Source organism: Pseudocercospora fijiensis, assembly GCF_000340215.1.
Source record: "Pseudocercospora fijiensis CIRAD86 unplaced genomic scaffold MYCFIscaffold_5, whole genome shotgun sequence".
Lineage (NCBI taxonomy): Eukaryota > Fungi > Ascomycota > Dothideomycetes > Mycosphaerellales > Mycosphaerellaceae > Pseudocercospora > Pseudocercospora fijiensis.
The window spans coordinates 3,876,386-3,902,728 of record NW_006921536.1 but is presented as its reverse complement, the minus strand read 5'-3'; the positions used below and the strand labels follow the sequence as shown (position 1 = coordinate 3,902,728).

Below are 26,343 nucleotides of genomic sequence, written 5' to 3'. Positions count from 1 at the left end.
AATCTATACTATCGCCGTAGCTAGACTACGGCACTATAATCGCGTTGTATAAGATAATTACGTAATACAACGCGCTGTATTATAAGTTCGCCGCGGCTCGGGAAATGTTTATATCCTCCTAAGGACCTAGGCGCCTCGTTCTTAAGGCTATAGACCTTAGTTTAGTCTACGAAGGTATATAGGACGCGCGTCGATATAATAAGCCGGTCGTAAACGAAGTAGCCGCCCTCTATCCGGATTACGATCCGGAAGCTATTAGCGGAATAAGGGATTTTGTAGTAGTAGAGCGGTTAAGTACGGGAGAGGTGTCTACTACTCTATATCGTATAAATCGCTACTATCTATACTACTTCCCTATATATTACGTCCTCCTCTAGGCGGCTAGAACTCCTAGGTTTTCGTAGGAGAACTAGTTTCGTACGCGTAGTAGGAGGCACGTTACGCTTAGGGATTACTTTAGGTACATTTTGCACTATCGGCTAAACTAATTTCCTACTATCTTCTACGGTCGCCGGCTCCTATAACAATTGTACGTCGACGTATATACCGTAGTAGACTTAAACGACCTACTTTTCCTAGGCAACTATTAGAAAGAAGTATAGGCGGATACGTACGACTTAAAACAACCGAAATAGCGTAGTACGCGCGTACTATTAGGCAATAAGAATGAATACGATATCTAACGAGAGTTGTCTCGATAGATTAGCGAAGACCTACGTTACGATGTTCTTCGAACTAAGGTATAGTACGGGGAATGTAAGAGAAGCGTACGTTACGGTTTGCTATAGTAGAACCGTTTAGTCGTCCCTACGAACGGGGCTCTATTATCCGATAGCATCCTATAAGCTCTACGAATAGTTCTCCCGTCCTCGTACGTCGGCGGCGATTAGTAGATTTTATAGTACTACCGAGATTCTGTAGCTATCGTCGGCTACTTCGGCGTCCCTACGTACTTTATTACGTTTACGGCTAACCCTAACTAGCCGGAGATTAAGCGTTATTTGTTCGACTATTAGGACGCGATAGACCGCCCGGATATTACGATAAGGGTCTTTATTTAGAAAGCTAGGGAGTTTTTGTACGAGGTCTACTATAGGAACGTATTCGGTCGCTATATCGCGAGATATTAGACAGTCGAATACTAGAAGCGTAGCCTCCCTTACCTTTACCTCTTACTATAGATCGCGCCCGATTAAGCGCTAGATACTATATCTAAGATCGACAACTTTATCCGCGCTAAGCTTCCGAGCCTAGCCGAGGACCCGGATAGTAGCGTAACGAACTTAGTTAAGGAATATATATATTATAGACCTTATAGCGTAGGCTTTCTATACGTCCCGTATATACAGTTACCTCGATACTCCGAAGGGACGTATTCTAAGGGATTCCCTATAGAGTTCTCGGACGAGACGGTAGTAACTAATATCGCGTTTCCGAAATATCGCAGACGCCGTAATAGGAGGATATAGAATAAGAGGAGGAATCGCGCGTTCCTCTTCGACAATCGTTATATCGTACTGTATAATCTATACCTACTAAAGCGGTTTAACGCCTATATTAACGTCGAGCAGGTCCGCTTATTACGGGCGATTAAATATATTAATAAGTACGTCTATAAGGGCGCCGACCGTACGACTGCCTGCCTCGAGATTCCCGGTAACGAGATCGCTAACTACGTTAATATACGATACATTAGTCCTACGATAGCGATATACAATATCTTAGGAGGCAAGCGCTATAAAGAATAGCCCGCGGTTATTCGACTAGACGTCTACCTACCGCGCCCTAGGGGTAATATCGTGTTTAACTATAACGCGACGATAGCGGACCTACGCGGCGATAGACGATAACGTACTACGCTCGTCGCGTAGTTTCGGTATAACGCGTTGCTACTAGACAACGACGTGTCTTACCGGCGCTTAACGTATCTTAAGTTTCTAAAACACTATACGCTATATAATAAAGCGTAGAAGAAACGTTCTAGGCGCGTAGTATACTCGATCGCGCGTCTTAACCCGCCCCTACGTCCTAAAGGCGAGATACTATACTTAATTAAATTGCTCTATATCGTTCGGGGTACTAAATGTTTCCGCGACTTAAGGATATATAGCGGCACTATATATAAGAGCTTTCGAGCGGCGGCGATTGTATCTAGTCTTATAAGATCGGAAGATAAATAGCTTAATACGTTCTAGGAGGCCGAGAAGATATATACCTCCCGACAATTACGTTTTATATTCGTGCTACTTATCCTAACGGATGCGATATCCGGAGCCGACTCTACGCGATAGTAGAGTCTTCTATAGAGGGACATATATAAAGGTCTATATATCGAACTACGGCGCGGAGGGTACGTAGGAAGGTATAAGGAGATAAATGCTACTACTAAAAGTTATAGTAAGTAGTAGCTATATACCGAATTAGTTGCTAACGGATACAAGGTATCGGGCTATAGACTGCCGAGTCCCGATCCTTCGTAGGCGAAAATGCGTAGTAGTAATAACGCTATCGCTTAAGAAGAAGCGCTAGTCGATATAGGAAACGAAGACGGGAACAAACTCTATATATAATAAAACGCCTACCTTCTTAATAACGGTTAAAGGCGAGCCTTTACCGATATTACGAACGATATCGACTAGAATCCGTTAATAGCGCACTTTTTTATCTAAGGTCCGGGAGGCTGCGGGAAGACGTTCCTATACCGTATACTCGTAGCGACCTATAGAGCACGTAGCCTTATCGTACTATATATCGCGTCTTTAGGTGTCGCCGTATAGCTGCTTCCTAGTAGTCGTATAGCGCACTCCCGATTTAAACTTCCTTTAAGCAATACCGGGCGGTAGGACTATTCTATTACGTAAGACATAATAGACGCTAAGCTAATCCGAAAGACTTATCTAGTTATTTAGGACGAAGCCGCGATATAGAATAGACGCGATATTATAGCTATATATCGACTCTTTTATAAGTTACGATTAGGTAGTAACGGCTAGGGTAACGAACTATTCTTCGCGGGAGTCCCCGTTATATTCGGCGGCGACTAGGTATAGACTCTTCTAGTGCTTCCCGAGTATAAGAAGTCTTCGAAGGAAGCAGACGTAATAGCGATTACATTCAAAGCCTTCCTAATCTAGAATAAGATTAAGGTGCTCTATCTCTAGCAAAATATACGGCTTATAGATAGCAATCCGCGGAACGTCGACTTCTACCGCTAGACCCTCTGTATTATATACGACGACGTATTCGATCGATTTATTAAGCTACTAATATACGTCGGAAGAGTCTAGGACCTTAGCGAGCTTATCGATTTCGTCTTTCTAAGATAGGGTATTATTAAGGCTAAGTACGACCTAGTATTCTATCGTTCTCGAGCTATCCTTTATATAACGAACGATACCGCCTACGAGATTAACGAACGTATCGTAGACGACCTACCGTACGGTATAATTCGCGAATATCGCTACGAGGATAAGATAGAGAAGTTGCCTAGCGATAAAGACTAGCCTCCGGAAATCTTAAGCCTTTTAAAATCTATCTAGAATACCGAGCTCTAGATTCCTTGCCTACGGATCCGGGTAGGTATACTAATAATAATTATACGGAATATCTATAAGACCGTAGGACTCGTAAACGGAACGCGGGTTGTCGTCGTAAAAACACTCTAGTTCGGGGTCAAAGTTCGGAAACTACTAGACGACGATAATTAGGAAGTGTACTAGATACCGCGAATCTAGATACATTCGAATAAAGGCCTACCGTTTACCCTTAAGCGATATTAACTTCCGCTTCGACCTTGTTTCGCAATAACGATAAACAAATCTTAGGGTTAATCCCTAGTATATATCGGTATCGACCTTCGACGGCCCGTATTTAGCTATAGCTAACTCTTCGTAGCATTCTTACGCGTTACGGACGTATACAACCTCCGCATGCTTATTAACGGAAAGTATGCTTTTACATAGGGCGGCGACTCCCTAAACAAGGTGTTTCGCTCGGCTCTATTATATCTACCTAAGCGTCTCTACGACTTTATTTTTAAGGATAGAAATCTATTTATAGGTATAACCTCTAACGTCCTATTACGCGGAGCGATATACGCTATACCTACTAGCTCTACCGGACTAGCGTAGCAACCGCGACGCCTATAGGGTATACTTAACTACGTGCCTCGAGCGTACGTTCCCGAAATCGCTAAACCGCCTACCGGTTCTACTCGAGACGCTATAGAACCCGAAGACGAGCCTAACTAGTATACTCGAAACTTTACGGGTCTAGACCGCGAAGCAGGTAGCGATAGTAGCCTTCCGCGTAGGGTAGAAAGGGGTCCTAGGGCATTCGTACTAGGTAACGACGAAGATAGGACGTTAGTCGATACTAGAGTCGGATAATAGCTAAGCCGGCGAGAAACTGCGCTAACTATAGCACTAGCGAAAACTTCGCGCCGACCGTTATTCGTAGAACTTCCTAGATACTAACTAGACGACTCCTTAGTCTACCTCTAGAACTTAGCCCTAGGTCCTAGTAACGCCTAATAGATAATACAAGTTACGGCTAAAATAACACCTTCGAAGGAGATTGCATAGGCAGATCTAACTAAGGCCTCGTCGATACTACCTACGCTAGTACCTATACCGATACCTCGTTCCGTATCTGCGGCGCGTATAATCTAACAGATTTCTAAGAATACTACGCCTATTCTAGGTCCTTCGTTCTCTAGGAAGCGACTACCCGGATAACCCGTATTGCTCTCGAAGCCTATATTCCGCACTTAAGTCTCTACTCCGACTTCGATACTATACGCTCTAACGCTACCTCGCACTCTAAGGCTAGGCGATATTGCTAAGGTAAAGGCTCCGGTTGTCGTATATAAATAAGAAGCTAAGATCCTTAGTATACTTTAAGACGCAGATCTCGACTTCGATATAGAAGACTTTTAGGCTACGATTAGTAGTTATTCTCTATAATATGTATATATAAAACTTCTCTATCCGTACTAGCATTTTTTTCTCTTTAGGTATAGAGTTTAGCTACCTAAATACGGTTAGCGTATTACTACTTCTCCGAGGTACTAAGAACCTTATTATTTAGCCGCCTATCCCCTATCTATATAAGCTAAGTTCCCGGCAGTTCTCTTAGTTATCCTCCTTTCTCTTCGGGTTCTCTACTATATTCCTAGCGCTAATACAATGTCGAGCCTTAATATTATACCTAAAGTAGGAAAGGATTACGCGTAACAGTTCGTATAAGCAGTAGTAGAAGTATATTAAAAAGGTGAAATTTAGGAAACTAGAACTACGGACTACGCGCTAGTAAAGAAAATCGTAAGCGGTAAAAGGCGAGATCTAGTATTTCGAGAGGGCTATATACGTATACTAGGAGAAGGCGTAACGTAGAAAGGTACCGATAAGAGAGCGAGGCGAGCGGCGCTAGTCTATATCCTCGGTATAGACGCTAGAAGTTACGCTATACTAAACTGTCCCTTTCCTTCGAAATATAGAACTTACGAATCTAACCGTAGTTATTTCGAAGGGTACCGTTATTCCTATAACCTAGCGCTAAAGCTACTATATAGTAATTGCGCTTACAGAGGAGATCCTAGGAGCTATACTAGCTATATAAACTATAACCGGAAGAAAGTAGTATTACTAGAATTCGAAGATAGCGGGCGGGCTTCGAAATCGAATACTCGACCTCTATCTATAGAGTACGAATAGGAAGAGGGCATCCTAGAACATTAAGAGACTATCTCTACTAAGGATGCTAGCTACTAGTAGGAATACGACTTTACCCCGGAAGTGTCTTAGAAAGCGGAAGAACTTAGGAGAAGTATAAGCGAAGTATAGCTCTAGCAACTCTTCGAGTTTCTAGCGGAATTGTTATATTCTAATTCTCCTACGTTTCCGACGTAGTATATTCGAGATATATATTACGAGAGTGTTAGCGAGATTGTAAGCGGTTATATATAGAAAACAGACAGTAAGCGAGCTTGTATAGAAGTCGTCGCAGTAGTAGAGCGGACTTAACTAGATTAAGTATACATTTCAAACCGACTATAATACGAATAGTAATAACGGCGGTAATATACTAAGAAACGCGAGATTAAATATTGCTAGCTTCGCTAACCGATATTGTAGGCCTAGTATATATCTATTATATAGGCAGACGAGATAAAAATAGGAAGGAGAAGATTATAAGTTACTTTATAGATTTCATTTTTTGCGGAGGGCTAACTAACCTCTATAGAGTATATATATCGGTCCGCGCCCTATAGCGTAGATAGTATATCTTATCTTATTTCCTCTCGCTTTTTCTAACTTTTAACTTCTTAATTAGTATACTATTCTTAGATTATCGCGTTCTTCCGAGTAGCGGCGATATAGATTCCTATAGTAAATCGATTCCTAGGTCCTATCTAGACGAAAGGAGAGCTAGCGCCGAAGTTCTAAGTAAAGTCCGATCCTAGGAGAGTAGCGTACGACTAAGCGTTAATAGTAGAGGTGCCTAGCGACTACTAGTACTCGATAGTCTTAGCGCCCTCTTAGAGGACGACGGTATAGTTAAAAGTAAGGCGGCGCACTACGCTACTAACGAAACGCACGAAGACTTCGCCTACGACGAGCTTTAAGGGTTAGTATATCTAGTAATATATATTTATAAACGAGACTTACTAGAGTCGCGACCCTCTTAGAGCCGGTCTTCTTAACTAGAACTCGCTTCGTAGAGCGAGAGAGAGACTCGTTAGAGGACGTACTAGCGAGATCGATAACTTCCTTGCTCTTAAACACTTAAGCGACTAATACTATTAGCGACGCGGTTATAAAGGTTTAGCGACAATATTAAACTTACCGGTAGCGCTCGAGATCTTGCTCGGGGTTTCTATAGGGGCTAGTATAGGGGGTAGGTATAGTGTCTAGCTTAGTAAAGATAGAAAGGGAGCAGTAACGAGTCGTAGTAGTAGTAGTAGTAGAAGTAGTAGTAAGTAGAAGAAGTTGTTATTAGAAAGGCGCGCGATTTATAAAGCGCGATTTGTAACGATTTCCGCCTTATTACCTAGCGCGGCACGGCTATAGCCGCCGTAGAATCTTCTAGAATCTAGCTTACCCTACCCCGCTCGTCGCCTTAGCCTTTACTTATAGCTCTTCGGCCTTTACTTGTAGCACTTCGTCCTTTACTTGTAGCTCTTCGAGCTATATAAACACTAGTATTTAATAATAATAGTAAGACTAAGTAGATAGACGTCGAGTTATAGTCTATCGATAAGCTACTACGACGCGTCTTCGATAAGCGCCTTCTTACTACCGATAATACCTCTACCTTAAAGAAGACTAGTAATCTATACGCCGATATTCTTAGTAATTATAAGCGATATACTTATACGACTAAGAGCGGCGAAATTATATATATATATATCTATATAGAGTCTAATAATAATACTATCTCTACCGACTCGTACCTACGATTATAAAGAAGGCTACGGCGACCTTCTAATATAGACTAACGTTAAGACTAAGCGGCGGTTAAATAGCCTATTTGCGTAAAAGCCTAATACTCGACTCGAATAGCTATAATAAGACGAGGCGCTACTTAACGAAGATACTATAGATACTACTAATATTTAGCCTTACTAAGTATATCCTCGCCGCCGCTACGAGTTAGTATAGCGAAAGCGCTATTTCTACGAGCCTTCGAAGAAAACTAGCTATTATCGAGGCGAGGTCGCTAGTAGTAATAAGGACAACCCTATTAGGCTAGAAGAGTCTTAAGATAGTAGGGTAAGTAGTTAACTACTTACTTAATAGTAATAAGAGATAGAGATAATATAATAGACCTATAGACCGACTTCTAAAGTAATTAATTATATAGTTAATACGAGGTATATGCGGAGGCCGACTATAGGTCTGTTTTAACTATCTACGGTCGCAATTTAGTCGCTAATATAACGGAGATCTACTGCTTCTTAACCCTAATCGTATCCCTATTTGATTTCCCGGTCTATATACTCTATAATATACTATAGTATCGATTTTTATATGTAGCCTACTAAGAAAAAGCGATTTTACGTGTAGCTTGAATCCCCGAGCCCGGGGCGAGGGGTGAAGTGGGCTAACGCAACCCCGGATATACTAGATACTGCGATATCAGTTAGCTTTAGTCTCCTTGCAGACAACCCCAAGCGACGTATCGTCCCTAGCATTGACTATGTCACGATTCGCTCCCAATCTCGACCCCAAAGGCTTTCTACCTTTACATCACGGAAGTTCCTGCACGCGATAAACAAACCCAAGTCACGTACGTAGCCATCTTGGACATGCACGGGATGGTGGTATCGGACGTAAAGGGCGTAGCGCTTACCGTTGTTCACAGGGCTTCTGGTGTCAATCCCAACGAAGCACGGAGAAACTGGCCCATCAGGTAGCTTGGACTCGGGCCCACTTCTCCAAGAGATCCCATGATTTTGCGCATGCGACAGTGGTTAGCCTAGACCATGAGCTCCGCAAGAGATTCACACAACATCTTCGGAAGCATATCCCCCACGTCGATAGTACGCGTAGTATTCAGAGCATACAACTCGAAGCCGGCCGGAGCTGAAGGGAATATCGCCATCATCTACTGCCCGCCGCCTGTAGCAGAAGTGGACGAGATTGCAGCTTATGCCCAACAGGGACTTTGTGAAACTGCCGAGATTGGATTTCATCGCCGCTGCTACGCATTCGCGTATCTTCGGTGAAGACCTCCGTAGGCAGCTTGGTCTCTGCGGCAAAACGTACAAGGATATCGAAGAGATTGACAGCCGGCTTGCGTTGTCTGAGATAGGCGTCGACTCGGTCGTAAGTATTCCATTGCGGCAGAAACTCCAGGATACTTTCAAGACCAAGGTGCCTCGGGCGATTATGTGGAACGGAGAGTAGTTCACGAAGCAGCTTGGGGAGTAATTTCGTCCCCTTTGGTCCTGCCGTTGTTTGTCGCCGCGTGCTTCCGCCCCTCAACTACTCCGTGTCGTTCTCGTAGCCGCTTGTTGTCCACCTTTCCCGCAAGGTCTTTGGCGTCAATTGACCAGATCACACAACAGGTATCTGTGCGGTAAGCGCCAGTAGAAGGGCTCTGCGGGAGACTCCGTGCGCCCAGTTACAAAAGGAAGGCTGCAGTAAGCCGCTTTTCTCGCGAACAATGTCCTTGCCTAGTCAAAGCGCGAGACTGAGGATACGAGCACTTGGTACCGGTCTTGCAAGACGACTTCATGAACCGTTGCATTGCGCCTCGTATCAGCTGAATTTCGTCCGTGGTGGACGTCTTTCTATGCTTCGCAGACCAACATACCCTTAGCAGCCATAGGCGCTCGCTCCGAGATTGCACAAGCCATCTTTCGCCGCAATATCCGCTTGTTCCTCGTCGAGCAATTCCTCGATCTTCTTCCTGTCTTTGATCCCCCAAAAAGCTTGTACGCCATCAGATAACCTTTGACTGACCGGTCCCAGCTCATCCTCATTGATGGCAGCGAAGCACAATCTGAAGAATTTCCAGCCCTCGTTCTCTGCTATCTCTTCGGTAGGACTGAACATGCTGCCAGGAGCGGCCAGAACGCGGTACGGCTTCGTGGTCCAGAAAATCCAAAGCGCTCGCGAGAATCTAGTGAGGCCGCCGTTTTCTTTCTTGTACGTGCTATAGAGTGAATGACTCTCGAAGTGGACCTTCATCCACAGAAACATGCCTCCGACCGGCCAGTCAAAGGAGTAAAGTTGCGTCTTCTCGATCACAGACCATTCATCGGCATCTTCGTTCTCTGGATGGCCTCCGCGCAACAAAGACGGTCGTCGTCCAGATTTCACCAAGTACTTGCCGGAGTCCAAAATGCGACACATGCTGTTCATGCGCCGCTCATAGTTTCCTCGCAGACCTTCGAGCCAGCGGACCCAGCCTTCGAATTTCCAGCCCTCGCCGTCGTGAAGAGGACGTTTGCCAGGCTTCTGCCTTTTCTGGCGGACGCCTTCGTGATCTGGACCGAGGATCAACTCTGAAAGCATAGCTTGGACAAAACCACTGGGCTGTTGTGTGCTTGTTTCTGTGATGCGAAGAATGCGCTCAATCAATGCTGACTGGGCTGTAATCCACCCCAATCTGCATCCCGGCGCAACGGTCTTCGAAAAAGTGTCAAGACGAATGACGCGGCCTTCTGTGTCGATCGAGACGGAGCTTGGAACAAGGGAGTCCAAGAAGGGGTATCCGCTCTTCTTCCAGTTTTGTGGAACAGGTTCGGCATTTGCAAACATTGGTTGGTCGGGATTGAATGAAGCGTTGTCGGTGTGCGAGGAGGTCGTCGTGTTCACTGCTGTTGAAGTCGGAAACTGCAGGTACCAGTAGGGGTCGTCTTCGATGATGATAATGTCGTACTTGCAGCAGAGGGCGTAGATGCTCCGTCTTCGTTGCAACGATAGCACGCCCGATGTCGGATTCTGGCCCATACTGAATCACATGCGTCAGCTGTATCACCATGATCTTGTGTCCAAGTGTACTCACGTCACGGTGTACATCAAATGCGGTCTCTTTCCTCTCTTGTGATCCCAGTTCTCCAAGACTTCCCTGAGACCGCCTGGACCTTCGGCGATCATGCCCTCGTCATCGATGGCAACGGGCGTGACATGAAGACCTCTCGGCAGCGCGGCCTGCACAGCGTTCATGTATGCGAAGCCTTCCACGAGAAGACCCTCCCGGTCTCTTATCCAATCCTTCTCTTCGCTCCATTCGTTTGATAAGGCAGTCAAGACTTTGCCAAAACCATCGGTGTTGCCACAGGTGAGAAGGACTTCAGGACCATGTTTGTAGGGGCAGTTCGGGTGCAAGGCTTTCCGTGTAAATTCTCGAATGAAGTAGTATAATGGCGGATAGCCTTGTGCTTGGCCATACTGCAGTGCTGTCGACAGATCAATCTTCTTGATGGGATTCGGTTGGTCGGAGGTGTGAGGCACAAGGATGGCGTCTTGCGGTTGGTCAAGAGGACTGTTGAAGGACAAGGCTGGCAGCGCTTCGTCGTGTGGCGGAGGATCGACGGGACGATTGGGTGTGGGCTGCCATCGATCTGGTCGCGCGACCTTGGCCTCGAGGGTGTCGAATGGGAAGTAGTAGTTGTTCGGTAATCCCCCTGCGAGCTGGCCAACACCGGGAATGAGGAAATACTTGTAGAAGGCCTTGATGGAGGACTCGTGGCGAGCCCTTGTCACTCTGCTGAGGTGGTGAGACAGATTCTTGGGAGCAGGTCGTGAGTCCAACGTGGCCTCGGCCTCGGCCTCGCCGTTGCCTGCATCATATGGGAATGGAGCCATCCTGCACAGGCAAACTTCGTTGTCGTCGTCCAAGGACACTACAGTCTGCCACTACTACTTCACGTCCGATAGATATGCAATCGCCATACAGCTCGACAGATACGCCATCGCTATCGCCACGCCATTCAACAGAATCCGGAGCGGCCCGGGCGGCGGAGATGCGAGCTGTCAAGCCAATCAGGGTAAGAGAAGAGCCAAGACGCGGCCTTGCATTATCCCGTGGGCTGGCGGAGTGGGAACGATGAGGGATGAGGGATTCTGGTGCGGGGAGGGGATACAGGTAGCCTTGGATGGTGCAAGAACCCCAGAAGGGTAGAGCTGAATCATTCAGGCATTCCAACGGAAAGACTTTCATCACCAACGTGTCTGGGTGCTTCGGCTATCCGTGGCTTTGTCGCCCCCTCTGCGAGGTGGTTGCAAGCCACCTTATAATTTAGCCAAAATCGACACTTTACATTATAATACCAACACCACACTATCAGATCCACTATATTAATTTCCCAACCGCTTCTATACGTACTTATTGAATTTCTAATAATGCCTCGTACCCGTAAAACCGCTAGTACGCGTATACGCCGCCCTATCGCGAAATTAACGCCCTACGTATACGAAGAAAACCGTATTTAGGCCGTTTTAGATAGGATACTATCCTTCTACTACGACTACGACGATTACGTACCTAACATTAAGCAATAGTCTACCGACGAGTACGTTAACTATTAGAAGCTTCGCTTCTAGTATCTAAAGGTTATAGGTCGTCGTAGTAGTCGTAGTGCCCTTACTAAGCGACAGCTACTAAACACGAAGATAAAGCCTACTTAGCAAACAGCCCTCCTTAAATACTACTATAGGCGCGAGCTAATAGGCCTAGATATTCCTATACGACTACTATACGTTACTGCTAATAATATCCTTCTTCGTAACGCGCTAGATCTACTTAATCTACTAACGGTAGATAGGCGCTAGACAAAGAGGTTTATAAAGGAACACGGGCTTTACTAAGTACTATAAAAGCCGATTAAAATAGTACGGAAGAAGGCCTATAAACCTAAGCGGATAAGACGATAGTATATACGGCTACGAGAGACAATAGTATACTATAAGATTGCTAATCTACGGCTAATATAGAACTTCGATAAGACTAGTTTCCGGATTAGCATTAGAGGCAAGGAATACGTCGTTATAATAGACCCGAAACGTCGCTCTTAGAGCGCTTCTAAGACTAACCGGAAGCATATAACCTCTGTTAAATTAGTTAATGCCGCCGGTAACTCTATTCTACCTATGCTAATTACTGCTAGCAAGGTGCTCTAAGAACGGTAGTTTACTAACCTGTCCGCGTCTATACTAGTAGACGTAATAGAAAGTAGTTATATAAACGACAACTCGGCCTACTACTATATCTAGTACTTCTACAAATACTCGAAACGATATATAGCTAACGAGGACTAGTAGCGTATACTAATATACGACAATTACGGCTCTTACGACTTCTAAGAGTTCCTAGAATTTGTATAGTCTTATAAGATAGTAATCTTCGGCCTACTAGCTTATATATTACATTTCCTTTAACCGCTAGATATAGTCCTATTCTAGCTATTTAAACACTATTACAAACAGGCTGTAATAGACGCTATACGTACTAGTTGTGTTTAGTTTAGTATAACCGAGTTTATAGCCGCAATCGACTCTATTCGAGCTAATATATTTAAACCGAGTAGCATTAAATAACAAATCCTCTTTCCGTAAGACAGGCCTCCTTCTATACGATCCGGAGCGCGCTATAACGTTCCTTCGGCTAGAATATAACGCTAGAGACAGTATATAATACTAGTAACAATACGAACGATTAGACGCGCTTACTATCGACTATTCCGACCGAGTTATAGACTCGGCTAGAAGCCTAGAATACCTCCGCGAGGATAACTATTTACTAACAATTCTCTAGCGCCTATATAACTTAGAGGTACCTAGGCCGGTAATAGAGAGTCGGACTGGATTAATAAGTATACGGACTACTATAAGGCATACCGACTTCCTCTAATAGAGGCTCGAAGGCCTCCTATCGTTACTATTAGCTAGTGTTGTAAGGCGGCTATTTATCTATACTAAAGTTAACTCTTAATTAGCCGCCTAAGCAACCTTTAACCTCTCTTAAACCGAGGCGGCAACTCGGGTATATAAACGACGAGAAGAAGCGTCTTCGAGGCCTATTATTACTAGTAGACTATTATATACTAGACAAGCAAGGAGGGCTATTAAGAAGCGGAGGTTTAACGACTAAGAGGCGGCACTAAACTAAGTAAGAGATAAGGCTAGGCGATTAAGGACATAATAGACTAACTATAAGAAGCGCTATCGCAAGGCTATTAATATAAGCGTTAAGGGCCGTATAAATACAAAGGTTAAGGTCTAACTATTACGTAAGATAGGCTATAACCTATAGTCGACTGTTAGTTAATTAGTAAAGACTTATAAGCCTACTAAGCTATTATTAGAAGCGCTTAAAGTCTTCCCTATTATACGTATATATATTAAGATTGCTAGAGCTAAGAAGACTATCGTTTCTATCTATAACGTGCTTACCTACGGTAGTAAGCCTAGTAGTAATATTAATCCGGATACTAAAGAAGAAGGTCTACTTAAACCCTTATATAAGCTTGTTATATAGACTTACAAAGAAGAGGCCCGTAGGTAGTAATAAGCTATAGTTGCTATAAGGAAGGCGGCTAAGGAGCGCTTAATAAAGCAGTTTAGAAGAGACAATAGCATAATATATAGCAGCGATTTTAGCAGTAGCGATAGTAACGGTAATAAGCTAATACCTGTTAATTAGTATATATAGCCTACTATACTACTACGTAGTCTATCTAATAGATACGAGTTGCCTATTAGATCGTTACCGCCGTTGCTACCTTCTTCGCTATAGTCGCCTGCTAAGCTAGCCTCTAGAGGGCTATTACCTAGTAATAGCGAGGAAACATAGCAATATAGTAAACCTATAATACTACCTAATAGTCTATATTATATATAGAGGTCTTTAATATATTCTATAGGTCTTGTTTGCTCACTTTGGCACCATTCTAACGGTGTGGTGCGGCATTGTGATGTAAAGTGTCGATTTTGGCTAAATTATAAGGTGGCTTGCAACCACCTCGCAGAGGGGGCGACAAAGCCACGGATATGGCAAGAATTACGGCTTCGGCTTCGGCTTCCTCGGCTAGCGACATGCCGATCAGCTGGCCAGCAGCGTCAGGCACAGGCACAGCACCATCTCTGCCACTATTCCAGGGTAGACGGTAAGAATATCTGCTGCATCTCTCAGGTGACCGTGTGTCAATTACCATCTTGCCCGACAGCCATCTTGCGTTAAATGCATATGCCTAGCTAGCTAGCAATCCCTACCACTGGCAGGCAGCTTCCAACCCGACCTTGGCAGCCGAAGCTATGCCTCCACACGATACCACACATTCCGAAGCCCAGCACAGCAGCAGCAGCAGCAGCAGCAGCAGTAATGGCTACACGACGCACAACGACCGATACCGCGACAGTCCCGACCATACCGACCATACCGATGACCATGACCCCAGCGGCCCGCATGCGCCTCTGCCACGAGCATCTCCAACTGCCCGCTTCGATGCACTGGCACAGCACACACCGCAGAGGGCAAAAGATGCTTGGGCAGCGACGAAGAGATGGGTCAAAGGTCCACATCCTCCTCGCATTTACAAAATCACACCATTCTTCCCCAAAGCCCAGCACATCCCGATCAACCTGTTAGATCGTTATGCCCCCAAGCGGACACAAAGGTTTGGCCTTTTGCTACTAGCATATGCCGGCTGGCTTCTGCTATTCTCGCTCATGCTGTGGAAAAGTTCGTTTGCTGCACAAATACCAGGGTTTGGCACGCCCGTGAGATTGGGCTGTGCTGCTAGATACTGGGGAGAAGGCAACAACTGCGGCTTGAATGGCAACCAGTGCCGTCCCTTCTCCAATGCCTCGCTGGCCTTCCGATGTCCAGCAGACTGCCATAAAATCCACATCCTCAACCCGCATGCTGTGGGAGACAGGGAAGTCGTATACAAGCCGCTGGTTGTCGGTGGGCCCACGAGCCAGCAGACTGGATACGAGCATGTCGTTGTCGGCAATGCTGTCTACAGAGGCGACAGCTTCATCTGCGCGTCCGCAGTTCACGCTGGTTACATTCGCGATATCGAAGGAGGATGCGGCGTCCTCACCTTGACCGGTGAACAAGCATCATTCACCGGCAACAAGCGCAACTCCATCGAGTCAACTCCCTTCAGTAGCTACTTCCCACACAGCTTCGCATTCCTTCGCGGCACCAGGACGCAATGTAAAGACCTTCGCTGGCCCGCTCTCGCTCCATCTCTCATCTTCACCATTCTCGTCTCTCTCTTCACCATTGACCCGGCTGTCCATTTCTGGAGCATTTTCGTTGTGCTATTCTTTCATGTGGCCCTAGTCTCCGACCCGCCAGCCAATACCACATATTCCGCACTCTTGTCGATCGCCTTTGGCCGCTTCCTCCCCGCGTGTTTCTGTGCTTGGGTCACGTATCGATACACCGTCAAACGATCCTTAACAGGTCTGACGGCACAAATTGAAAAGACGATCCTTTGGCTCGGTCCTGCTTGGCTTGGAAGCCTGAACAATTATACTTTCGACCGTATACCGATTCAGCGACTGACGCCGCACGACATCAAAGCTCAGCCAGGTGCAATCCCGGCCTTGGTCATCGTCGTGCTATCGATCTTCTTCATCGCATTAGGACAAGCTTGGGCATTCAGGATCGAAGGCCGTATGCCACGTTATCTAGTGATATATGGACTCATGATTCTCACGTTATTGATCTTTCTTGCTGTTCCCGGCCTAGACCTGCGCATTCACCATTATATCCTTGCTCTCCTCCTTCTTCCAGGAACTTCTTTTCAGAATCGTCCATCACTGCTCTACCAAGGTCTCCTGATCGGCCTTTTCGTGAACGGCATTGCACGCTGGGGTTTTGCTTCCATCGTCGAGTTGCCCTCAGAACTGTTGAAAGGAGCACAACAAGGATCGTTGATACCCGCAATATCTGTTCTCGCCATTGGAGCAAAGAACATAACTTTCAACCTTGGACCATTGCCGCGCTTTGACCCCAAGAATCGGGCCACTTATGACGGCATCAGCGTACTAGTGAACGATATTGAAAGATTCAGAGGCTACAGCGATGATAGATCTTATTGGGACCAGGATTGGTACTCAGGGAACTTTACTTGGACATGGCAGAGACACAGGCTTGGCAGAGACGAGCTCCGTGTTGGCGCTGAGCATGACATAGGCATAAGGGGCGGCACACTACCGGAGTACTTCCGCTTCGGATACATGTCTGGCAGCAGAACTGCGGACTACAGTAAAGCAGGGAAGTGGGATGAGGACGGAGTTTGGCATGAAATGAGATCCGGACCGAGTAAGAGACATGTACAGGACGAAGATTCCCTAAGCGAATACGGTTGATTTGTTACAGATCGTGCCATGCAGAATTATGCAGCTTGCAGGCCTTGTAGGTGTTCGCGCCGGACCTGCTTCCCTCTCACAAGTCGTATTGCATTCGATGCGGTGACGCATTTGGATTATCTTTCTGGCAGAAAGACTTCACTATGGTCGTTATCAGCGCTTACGTCCTTCGAGAGATCATCGAAAACTGGCTACTATGATGGAGAACTCTGAGCCCAACGAAAGTGAAGCAATATCTGAACGTGACGAGTCTAAATTATAATCTTCCAACTCAAATCGGCATGAATCTGATCATGGTCAGGACGAGGACCAGGATACCGAGAATTGCTCCGACACCAGCCAGCCTAATTTATTACGCACAGCGCAGTGGATTGCTTACGTAATCCTGCCTTGCCGGCGGTTCAAAATGGCTTCGTTAATAGCCTATGTTCTGTCTATTCTATAGTCTAAATGTAGTATAAAAATCCTTTATCTGCTAAGAAGTTATATAGTTATTATATAGCTAAGCTAACGCGTTATATATCCCCTTAGCTTATATAAAAGGGGTATACCTTCTATTTTAGGTAAGGTAGCTAATACTTCTTTATATAAAAACAAAAAAAGAATTAATCCTTTTAACTTCTTATATAGTACTTTATTAAAATAATAGAAAATTAGTTTATATCTATACTATATATAAGAGAGTCTTATTTTATACTCTGAGTACCCCCCGAAGGATATTATTATATAATCTAGACTATAGAAAACCCCCGAGGAGATCTATATCCCTTTAAATATAGCCCCTTATAAGGGAATACCCTTCTATACCGCCGAGACCCTTACTAGGCACCTATAAGGCACCCTAGAGGTGCCTCGCCGGTAACCCCGAGTTACCTAACTCTTAGCACTATAGGATAAGGCGCCTGTTCCTACCTCGAGAATCGCTCGTTCCTTAGGCGATATCGTTAAATGCTAAGACTACTATTTACTCGTATTAATACTCCCTATATACTACTTCCTTATAGAATATCGCCTCCGAATCCTCCTTAGGAGTATAGCTATACTAAGTACGACCTCTAAGTAGTAGTACCTACGTCGTCGGTACCTACTAGGCCCCTTCGAAGTGCCTCTAAGCTACCCGAAAGCACCTCTAACTAGCGTACCTACTCCTAACGTAGTACTACCTACTTATTAGTACTATACCTTCTAAAGGAAGCGGTAGGGCCGCCGGCGGAACCGGTATATTGTTATCTAAGGGAAAAGGTCTTAATATTAACCCTCTAGTAGAAGAATAAACATTCCCTACTAGACCTAGAGACTAACTTTAGGACGATAACGAAGAAGATAACGATACTACTCCGGACGATACTATAAGTACCTTAAAGGGACCTCGTAGCTCCCGTATAAGTAGCCGTACGGAATCCGGTCCTAAAGAAGAGGATTAGGACCTAAACCCTTAGGCTAATGCCTAGCAGATAGCAAAGAATAATATTAATCGAGTTTCTCGACTTATTAATACCCTCGATACCTTACTACTAGAGGAATTAGAAGGCTAAGCCTTCGACGCTTACGTTTAGAAGCGTAAAACCCTTATAGATCTCCTTACCTCCTTTAAAAGCAAGATTGCTATTAAAAGGAAGAGGGCAGAGACCGTCGACGAGACCGTAAGTCCTACCGGCGCCTCGTAGGTACCTCTAGGGCCTCTAAGAGACCCCTTAATTAAGCTCTTTAAGAAAGATCCTCCCGAGCTTCTTACTATAAATAACTAAGCTTTTCTTAAGTAGGCCTAAGTATACGAGGCCCGCTTCTTCTATATAAATTGCACCGATCGAGACGGTACTAGACGCACTCTATAGGCGACTAGTAAGGTTAAACTAGTAGAGATTACTACTGCCGTTAAACGGCGTATCTAATCGTATATAGATAACTATACTAAGTTTAGATAGTCCGAGTATAAAGAACTTATTAAAGACACTATTAGGCCTCCGGCTATATAGCGAGCCGAGAATGCTATATTCTACTAGGGTGCTATATACTACGCTAATTAACTAGTAATAAAGTTCTACGCCTATATAAAGAAGGTCGAAAGCTAAATCGAGTATAGTTTTCCTAAAGATAGATCGTATAAAACTGCACGTATCGACTTCTATTATACTAAGCTTCTAAAGGATATCTAAGTAGAGATTATCCGCATTAATAAGCTAATTTCGTTTTAGACCGTTAATAATCTCTTTAACGAGGCATACTATATCGAAGACTCGGAGTCTATAAAGAAGAAAGATGCCGCTAAGAATACTCGCAATTCCGGCGGGTCTTCTAAGCAAGTATCTAGTTCTAGAACCGATACCCCTCCTAGTACCTTATAGGCACCTCTAAGGGGCCCTAGGGGTAGAGGTAGCGGTCGGGGTTAGTTTAGAAACCGTAGCCGAGGCTAAGCCTAGGGCGGATTAGTAAACCTAACCTCTAATTCCTCCGCCGGAGATAGCTAAGCCTCTACTAGTTCGGAAAACACGAAGCCCTAGTCGCTTCCCTTTCCTTACTACGACTAGGGCCTAATACTAGAGGAAGAGAACGATATATTGTCGTCGACGTTAAGGTGCCTTATAAGGGCCTTACGCGTACCCTTAAGGTACTAATCGATTATAGTGCCTAAATTAACCTTATCTCTTAGTATATAGCGAAAGTCCTAGACCTAGTACCGCTAGATCTAGTCCCTCCGAAAGTTACTTTCCTCGACAATAATCGTATAACGATCTATAAGGCTTACTCCCTCTCTCCGATAGTAAAGGATAAGACGGGTACCGAGTGTACTATCCCTTAAACCTTTTAGGCTAGGACCTTTACCGGATACGATATAGTTTTAGGATAGGACTAGCTCGCCGATGCTAATCCTCTTATCTCTTTCCGAAAAGGAACCTTTATCTAGAACCCGATTACTAGAGACCTAGAGGACTACTTTAAGGCGCCTAATAAGCCCCTCGGAGACTCCTACGAGGTCCTTACGAATAATCCTATCTATCGCATTCTTATAGCAATCGTTAACGGATCGGCTACCTTCTAGCTTAAAGATAGCCGGTATATTGTTAGACCCGAAACTACTAACGATGAACTACTAGGTAACAATCCTAACGTTGCTAGTGCCTCGGAGGTACCTCTAGACTACCTCTATACCCTAGTAGTAGAGGCTCTTATAACCCTCTCCGCCTAAGGAGGAGGTAACCGCGATCCTACTACTATCGATTGTAGTTAATAAGATCGTTAGTAGATCGGGGCACTTATTACTTATTCTAGGTTTAAAACCCTTTACGACCCTTACTCTAAATTAGCTTCGCTTCCCGGCTCTATCTATTAGTATACTATTATCGCTACTACCGAAGTTTATTAAGAAGTACCCGAAGCATTTAAAGACTACGTTAATGTCTTTAACACCGACCTTGCTAGTATTATTCCTTAGCATTCTTAGTACGACTATACTATTAAACTAGAAGTAGGTAAAGTTCCTCTATAACTTCCTATTTACAACCTCTCGTAGGACGAATTAAAGACACTCCGCGAATATATCGATTAGGCTCTAGCTAAAGGCTAGATTCGGCCTAGTAAGTCCCTATACGGTATACCTATCCTCTTTGTCCCTAAGAAGGATAGTAGTATTCGTCTATATATCGACTATCAAAATGGCAGCGAACAATTAGAGACGAAGGGAAGACAGTTAAGAAGGAAGGGAGGACGAATAGAAAGTACTATATACTAGGGCAGAGGAGGTGCTAAAGGCGGAAGATAGAAGAACCCCTAAGAGGGTATATAGGATAATAATCTTAGAACTCCTTAGAGGACTGAAAGCAATCTATAACTAGGCAAGCTACGTAATTACAAAGGTAGCTAATATAGTCGTAGCAAAGATTACGAAGAAACAATAGGAGATAAGCCTAAACTACCGCACCTAGGCAGCAGTAGCTAGTTAGGAGGCGCTAAAACCCCCGAGGACAGTAGTTAGAGTCTATATTACGGACCTATAGGAGCAAAAGGAAATCTAAGGACTTATAGGGAAAGAGATTATAGAAAGAATTACAGTTAAAGAGGTAATTAGGGCTAGGAACGAAGGGAAAGGGGTAATCAAGCTATTTATAGCACAAGAGTAGGACAAAAAGAAGCTAGAAACACAAAAAGAATAGACAACTAAGATAGGGAAAACAGTAAAGGTCTCCTAATAGCAGTTTATAATTATAGCCTATAGTATAACAAGAAGCTTTAAGGAAGAACAGGATATTAAGAGCCTATAAAGACAAAACTAAGCTATATACCTAAGCCTAAAGATTATAAAAGTAGCATAGATAAAACCTAATAAACATTGCAACATTACTAAACATTATATAGTACAATGTTAACAAGAGTAAAGACAAGGTATAGAGGAGCTTCCTTTAAGTACTAAACCTAAAAGAACATTATATTATTGCAATCTAAGAGCCCTAGCTCAACCTATATATAAAGAGACTAGCAATAGTTAAAGACCTAAGATACTACCTAATTATCTACAACTAGGGAGCCCTAAGGATATATATCTATATTAGCAAGGAGATAGATATAGAAACCTAGCAGGCTATACTATAGGAGGATAGGGACCTAACATTAGTTCAAGTAGAGACATCCTAAGGCACACTCTAAGTCTACTATATATATAACCTACTACTAGACTTAAGAAGCAGTACCTAACTAAAAACCCTAGAAAGACTACCTAGAGTTATCTAGGGGAACACCTACTAAATCCTACTTAGGGATTTCAACCTCTACTACCCCCTCTAGGGCTTAGACTTTACCCTAGCTTACTACTTCCTAGCAGGAAGACTAATTAACATATTAGAGAGGGAAGGAATAGAAATTGTTACCCTAAAGGGACTAATTACTTAGGAGGCAAGAGGAAGCAGCAGCACACTAGACCTATGCTTTACATTATACTAGATTAGGAATAGGATTATAAGATACAGGGTTAACTAGGAACTAGAAGAATTATTAGACTACTTCCCGGTACAGATTAAGCTAAATGTCTAAGCTAATTAGGAAAGGGAACTAGAGGAGAAGCTTAACTAGAAAGGTACTAAATAGGGTAGGATTAGGGAGGAACTAGAAAGGGACCTAAAATTAGAGGAACTCTTAATAAAGCACCTACTAAGGCTAGAGGACATTAACAAGGCAGTAGAAGAACTAATAGGAATCCTAAAACAGGTAGCTAGAAAGCATACCCTAGCAAAGAAACATTTACTATACTAGCAACTATACTAGACTAGTAAGTATATAAGGAAGGTTAAAGCAGTAAGGAAGGCTAGGAGGTAGTAGATACAAACGTATACCTAGGAAGCATAGGACAACTATAACAAAGCCTACTAGGAAAAGAAGATCTAGATCAAGAAAGACAAGATACAAGAATAGAGATCTATAATAGGAATAATTATAAAGAAACTAAAGGAGATATAGAGGATAGCTAAATAGGCAAGGAGGCCTAAACAGGAAAAGAACATACTACTACAATTCCTAGACATTATAGACTAACAAGGACAAATATAGACTACAATAGAAGGGAAAGTAAGAGCCCTAGGCTAATACTTCTTCTATAGAAAAGTATAAGCAGACCTATTAGATATAAAGGAGGAAGAACAAGAGACTCTACTACTAGGTATACTAAGAGACACCTAGGTTAAACCCGAAACTATTAAAAGGATCCTAAAGAAAATTCTAGGCAATAAGGCACTAGGAGAAGATAAGATCTATAACAAACTTCTAAAAGTATATAGGAAGGGGCTAGCCCTAGCACTAGCTAATATCTTTTCACAAAGCCTAGTACTAGGACACTACCTAAGACTATTTAGGAAGTCCCTAATAGTAGTGCTAAGGAAGCCCTAGAAGGAAGACTATATATAGCTCAAGGCCTACAGACTAATAGCCCTACTTAATATAATAGGCAAGGTGCTAGAAAAAATTGTCGCTAAAAGGCTAACAACCTTTGCCGAGGAAAGGAACATCCTTCCTAAAGGCTAGATAGGAGGAAGAAAGAAGAGGTCAACACTAATAGCTATAGAACTAATTATAGAACAGATTAAGTATATCTAGCACTATAGTCAAAACTAGGTAGCAACCCTCCTCTCCCTTAATATCTTAAGAGCCTTTAACAATATCTCCTATAAAAGACTCCTATATATACTTAAACAGAAAGCTATACTAAACTAGATAGTCCAATTTATCTAGTCCTTCCTATAGGAAAGATCGACACAGCTTATTCTAGGCAAATTCAAATTAGACCTAATGCTAACTAAAAAGGGAATCCCCTAAGGATCAATACTCTCCCTAATCCTCTTCCTTATCTTTATAGTAGACCTACTCCTACTCCTAGAATCAAAAAACATATTAGCATTAGGGTTTATAGATAATACAAATATCCTAGCCTAGTCTAAGACAATAGAAACCAACTGCAAGATCCTAGAAGAGAAGTACTAGGAGTATAAAAAATAGGCAAAGAGGTATAGAGCAAAATTCGCCCTAGAAAAGTACTAGCTTATCCACTTTAGTAAGGCTAAATCAACCTATAATATAAAGCAATCAATTACTATCTAAGGCTTTGAAACCTAACTATTAGTAGAGCTTAGGGTACTAGGGATCTAGCTAGATCTAAAACTAAATTAGGGACTATAAGTAAAGAAGGCAAAGTAGAGGGCAGATACTAATATACAATCCATTAATAGACTTATAGCCTCTATATAGGGGGCTATATTCGAGAAAGCCAAAGTTATATACAAAGCAATCGTTAAGCTAGCAATGCTATATAGAGCACAGGTATAGACAGCCTAAGAGAAAACACTAAAGAGGATTGAGCAACTAGTTAGTAGGTCCTAAACCTAAAGCCTAAAGAAAATCCTAGGAGTATACAAAACTATACTAATAAGGGTAGTAGAAATGGAATTAGGGATCCTACTAGTCAAACAATACTTTAAGGGACTAAGACACTAATATGCGGCAAAGACAATAGAATACCTAGTCTAATAGACTATCTAAAAGGCACTAGACAAGATAAAAGCCTAGTATATTAGGACTAGGAGGCGAGACAGACTACAAATAACTCCCTAGAAAGTCAAAGACCTAGAGCAATATAGAGTCTTAACAAGAGAAATGCTAGAGAAAGAGCTTTAGGGACTAAATATAAGGCTAAAGGAAGACAAGCTAAAGGGAGAGAAACAAAGCCTAGTAGAGTTAATTACTAGATACCTATAGGAGCAGGAATAGAATAAAACACAAGTTAGACTAGGAACCCTAAAGGTACTAATTAAATTTAGTTAATATAACTACTAGCTCTATAAGGACCTAAATAGGGCCGAGGCAAGCCTAGCTATCCAAATCAGATCTGAACATATTAGACTTAGGTCTTACCTATTTAGAAGAAACGTCCTAGGAATTGAAAGTAGAGCGTACTAATATAGCTACCAATCTTAGAACCCTAAGCATATACTACTAGTCTGCCCTTAGTAGTTAGAAGGCAGAAGTAATTAGAGACTAAAAGCAATAGAAAGGGAATACGATAAGCTAATCTAGAGCAAAGAAGACCTAAAGAGGATAGTAAAGTGGATTATTAAATAGGGATTTGTATAACAATTCGCACTAGTAAGGGAAACTAAGGAGTAGATAAGAAGGAGGGAAGAAGAGGGGGAAAGAAGGGTAGGGCAGTAGGCAAGGTAGTTAGAGGGTAACAACTATAACACTAGTACACCCTAGAGGAAGGAAAACAAGGAAACGAGGAAGATTAACACTTGTAAATAGGATAGGAGGGAGGTTTTTACCAACTAAGTTAGTTTCCTACCTAAAACAATACATAGAAACAGACCTACATAGGCCGAAAGGCACTACAATAGGCAAATAAAATATCTATCTATCTATCTATATATCGACTATCGTAGCCTTAATAAGATTACTATTAAGGACCGCTATCCGTTGCTACTTATTAGTAAGCTTCTCGATCGGCTTAGTAAGGCTAAGATCTTCTCTAAATTGGACCTTAAAGATGCCTATTATCGTCTTCGTATTCGCGAAGGAGATAAATAGAAGACGGCTTTTAAGACTCGTTATAGACTATTCGAGTATCTCGTTATACCGTTTAGCCTAGCTAATGCCCCTACTACTTTCTAATTATATATTAATCAAGCCCTTATAGGACTAGTTAATCGCATTTACGTAGTCTACTTAGACGACATCTTAATCTATTCTAAGAACCCTAAAGAGCATAATAAGTATGTCCGGATAGTCCTTAAAAGACTGCGTTAATAGAAGCTATATACTAAGCCTTCTAAGTACGAATTCTATACTAAGCATATAGAATTCTTAGGGTTTGTTATTACTCCGGAGGGTGTCGTTATAGATAAAAAGCGGGTAAAGGCTATCTAAGATTAGCTTATACCTCGCAGTTATAGAGACGTTTAAGTCTTCTTAGGTTTCGCTAACTTCTATCGACGTTTTATATAGGGATATTTACGTATCGCCCGCCTATTAAATAAGTTGTTAGCTAGCGGGAAGTTAGAAGAGAAAGGGAAGGGGAAGAAGAAGGTTATTAGAGGGCTATAGCAATAGATAGAAGATGCCGAAGAATCGTTTCGTACTCTAAAGCAGGCCTTCTAAGAAGCTCCTATCTTGCGACACTTCGACCCTACTTTACCGATTATAGTTATTACTAATGCCTTAGATACGGCCTATACTAGCATCCTCCTCTAACTAGGTACCTCGGAGGCACCTTATTAGTACTACTAGCACCCTATTACCTACTACTCTAAGAGTTTTGTAAGCGCGTAGATCCGTTATAGTATACTAGACAAAGAATTAATAGCGATTTCCGAATACTTTAAAGTCTAGCGATACTACCTTAAAGGAGTAGCGTATCCGATTAGAGTTATAACGGACTATTATAACCTAAAGTACTTTATAACGACTTAGGAGCTTAATAGCCGTTAAGCCCGCATTGCTAAACGCCTTGCCGCTTATAACTTTACGATCGAGTATAAGAAGGGAATATCTAATCTATCGGACGGTCTCTCCCGCCGTCCTAACTACTTCGATAGGTTTAAGGACAATACTAAACGTAGAGAGCTAAGGGACCTCTTACCTAGCCTTAAGCGTTAGTTAGAAGTTACCCGGGACCCGCGGCCTACCGTAGAGGCACCTCGCGGGCCCCTCGCGACCGTATCGGTAGAATAGTCCTCTCCTACGGACTCGCCCGAGGGTAGTTAAACAGATTATTTAATAATAGCAAGCCTCTACCTCTAAGAAGAGAACGAGGACTTAGATAACTACGCTTTCGACAATGTCGTCGGACTATACCTTGCTAGAGTAGGACCGACGGCTAGTACTAAGAGCCGCAACCTCTTAATACCTCGCTATCTTATTACTACGGTAGTAGATAGTAAAACGGCGTACGCTATCGAGCTACCGGCGTCCCTTATAGACCTTATTCGGGAAGCTTAGTAAAAGGACGCTTTTATAGAAGACATCCGAACCGGAG

General features: G+C 43.2%; 2 protein-coding genes across 2 annotated transcripts; one reads left to right on the top strand and one right to left on the bottom strand.

Annotated features, from left to right (window-relative positions):
• Positions 1–8,891: 8,891 nt before the first annotated feature.
• MYCFIDRAFT_60501 (uncharacterized protein) lies at positions 8,892–11,318 on the bottom strand (the record flags this gene model as incomplete). The annotated part of the gene is made up of 2 exons (XM_007928908.1): positions 8,892–10,461; positions 10,516–11,318. 2 exons carry the CDS (start codon positions 11,316–11,318, stop codon positions 9,321–9,323), a joined length of 1,944 nt encoding a protein of 647 aa, XP_007927099.1. The 3' UTR covers positions 8,892–9,320.
• A 3,228-nt stretch (positions 11,319–14,546) lies between these two features.
• MYCFIDRAFT_188993 (uncharacterized protein) lies at positions 14,547–16,835 on the top strand (the record flags this gene model as incomplete). Its single annotated transcript, XM_007929464.1, has 2 exons — positions 14,547–14,617; positions 14,909–16,835. 2 exons carry the CDS (start codon positions 14,547–14,549, stop codon positions 16,833–16,835), a joined length of 1,998 nt encoding a protein of 665 aa, XP_007927655.1.
• Positions 16,836–26,343: the final 9,508 nt, after the last annotated feature.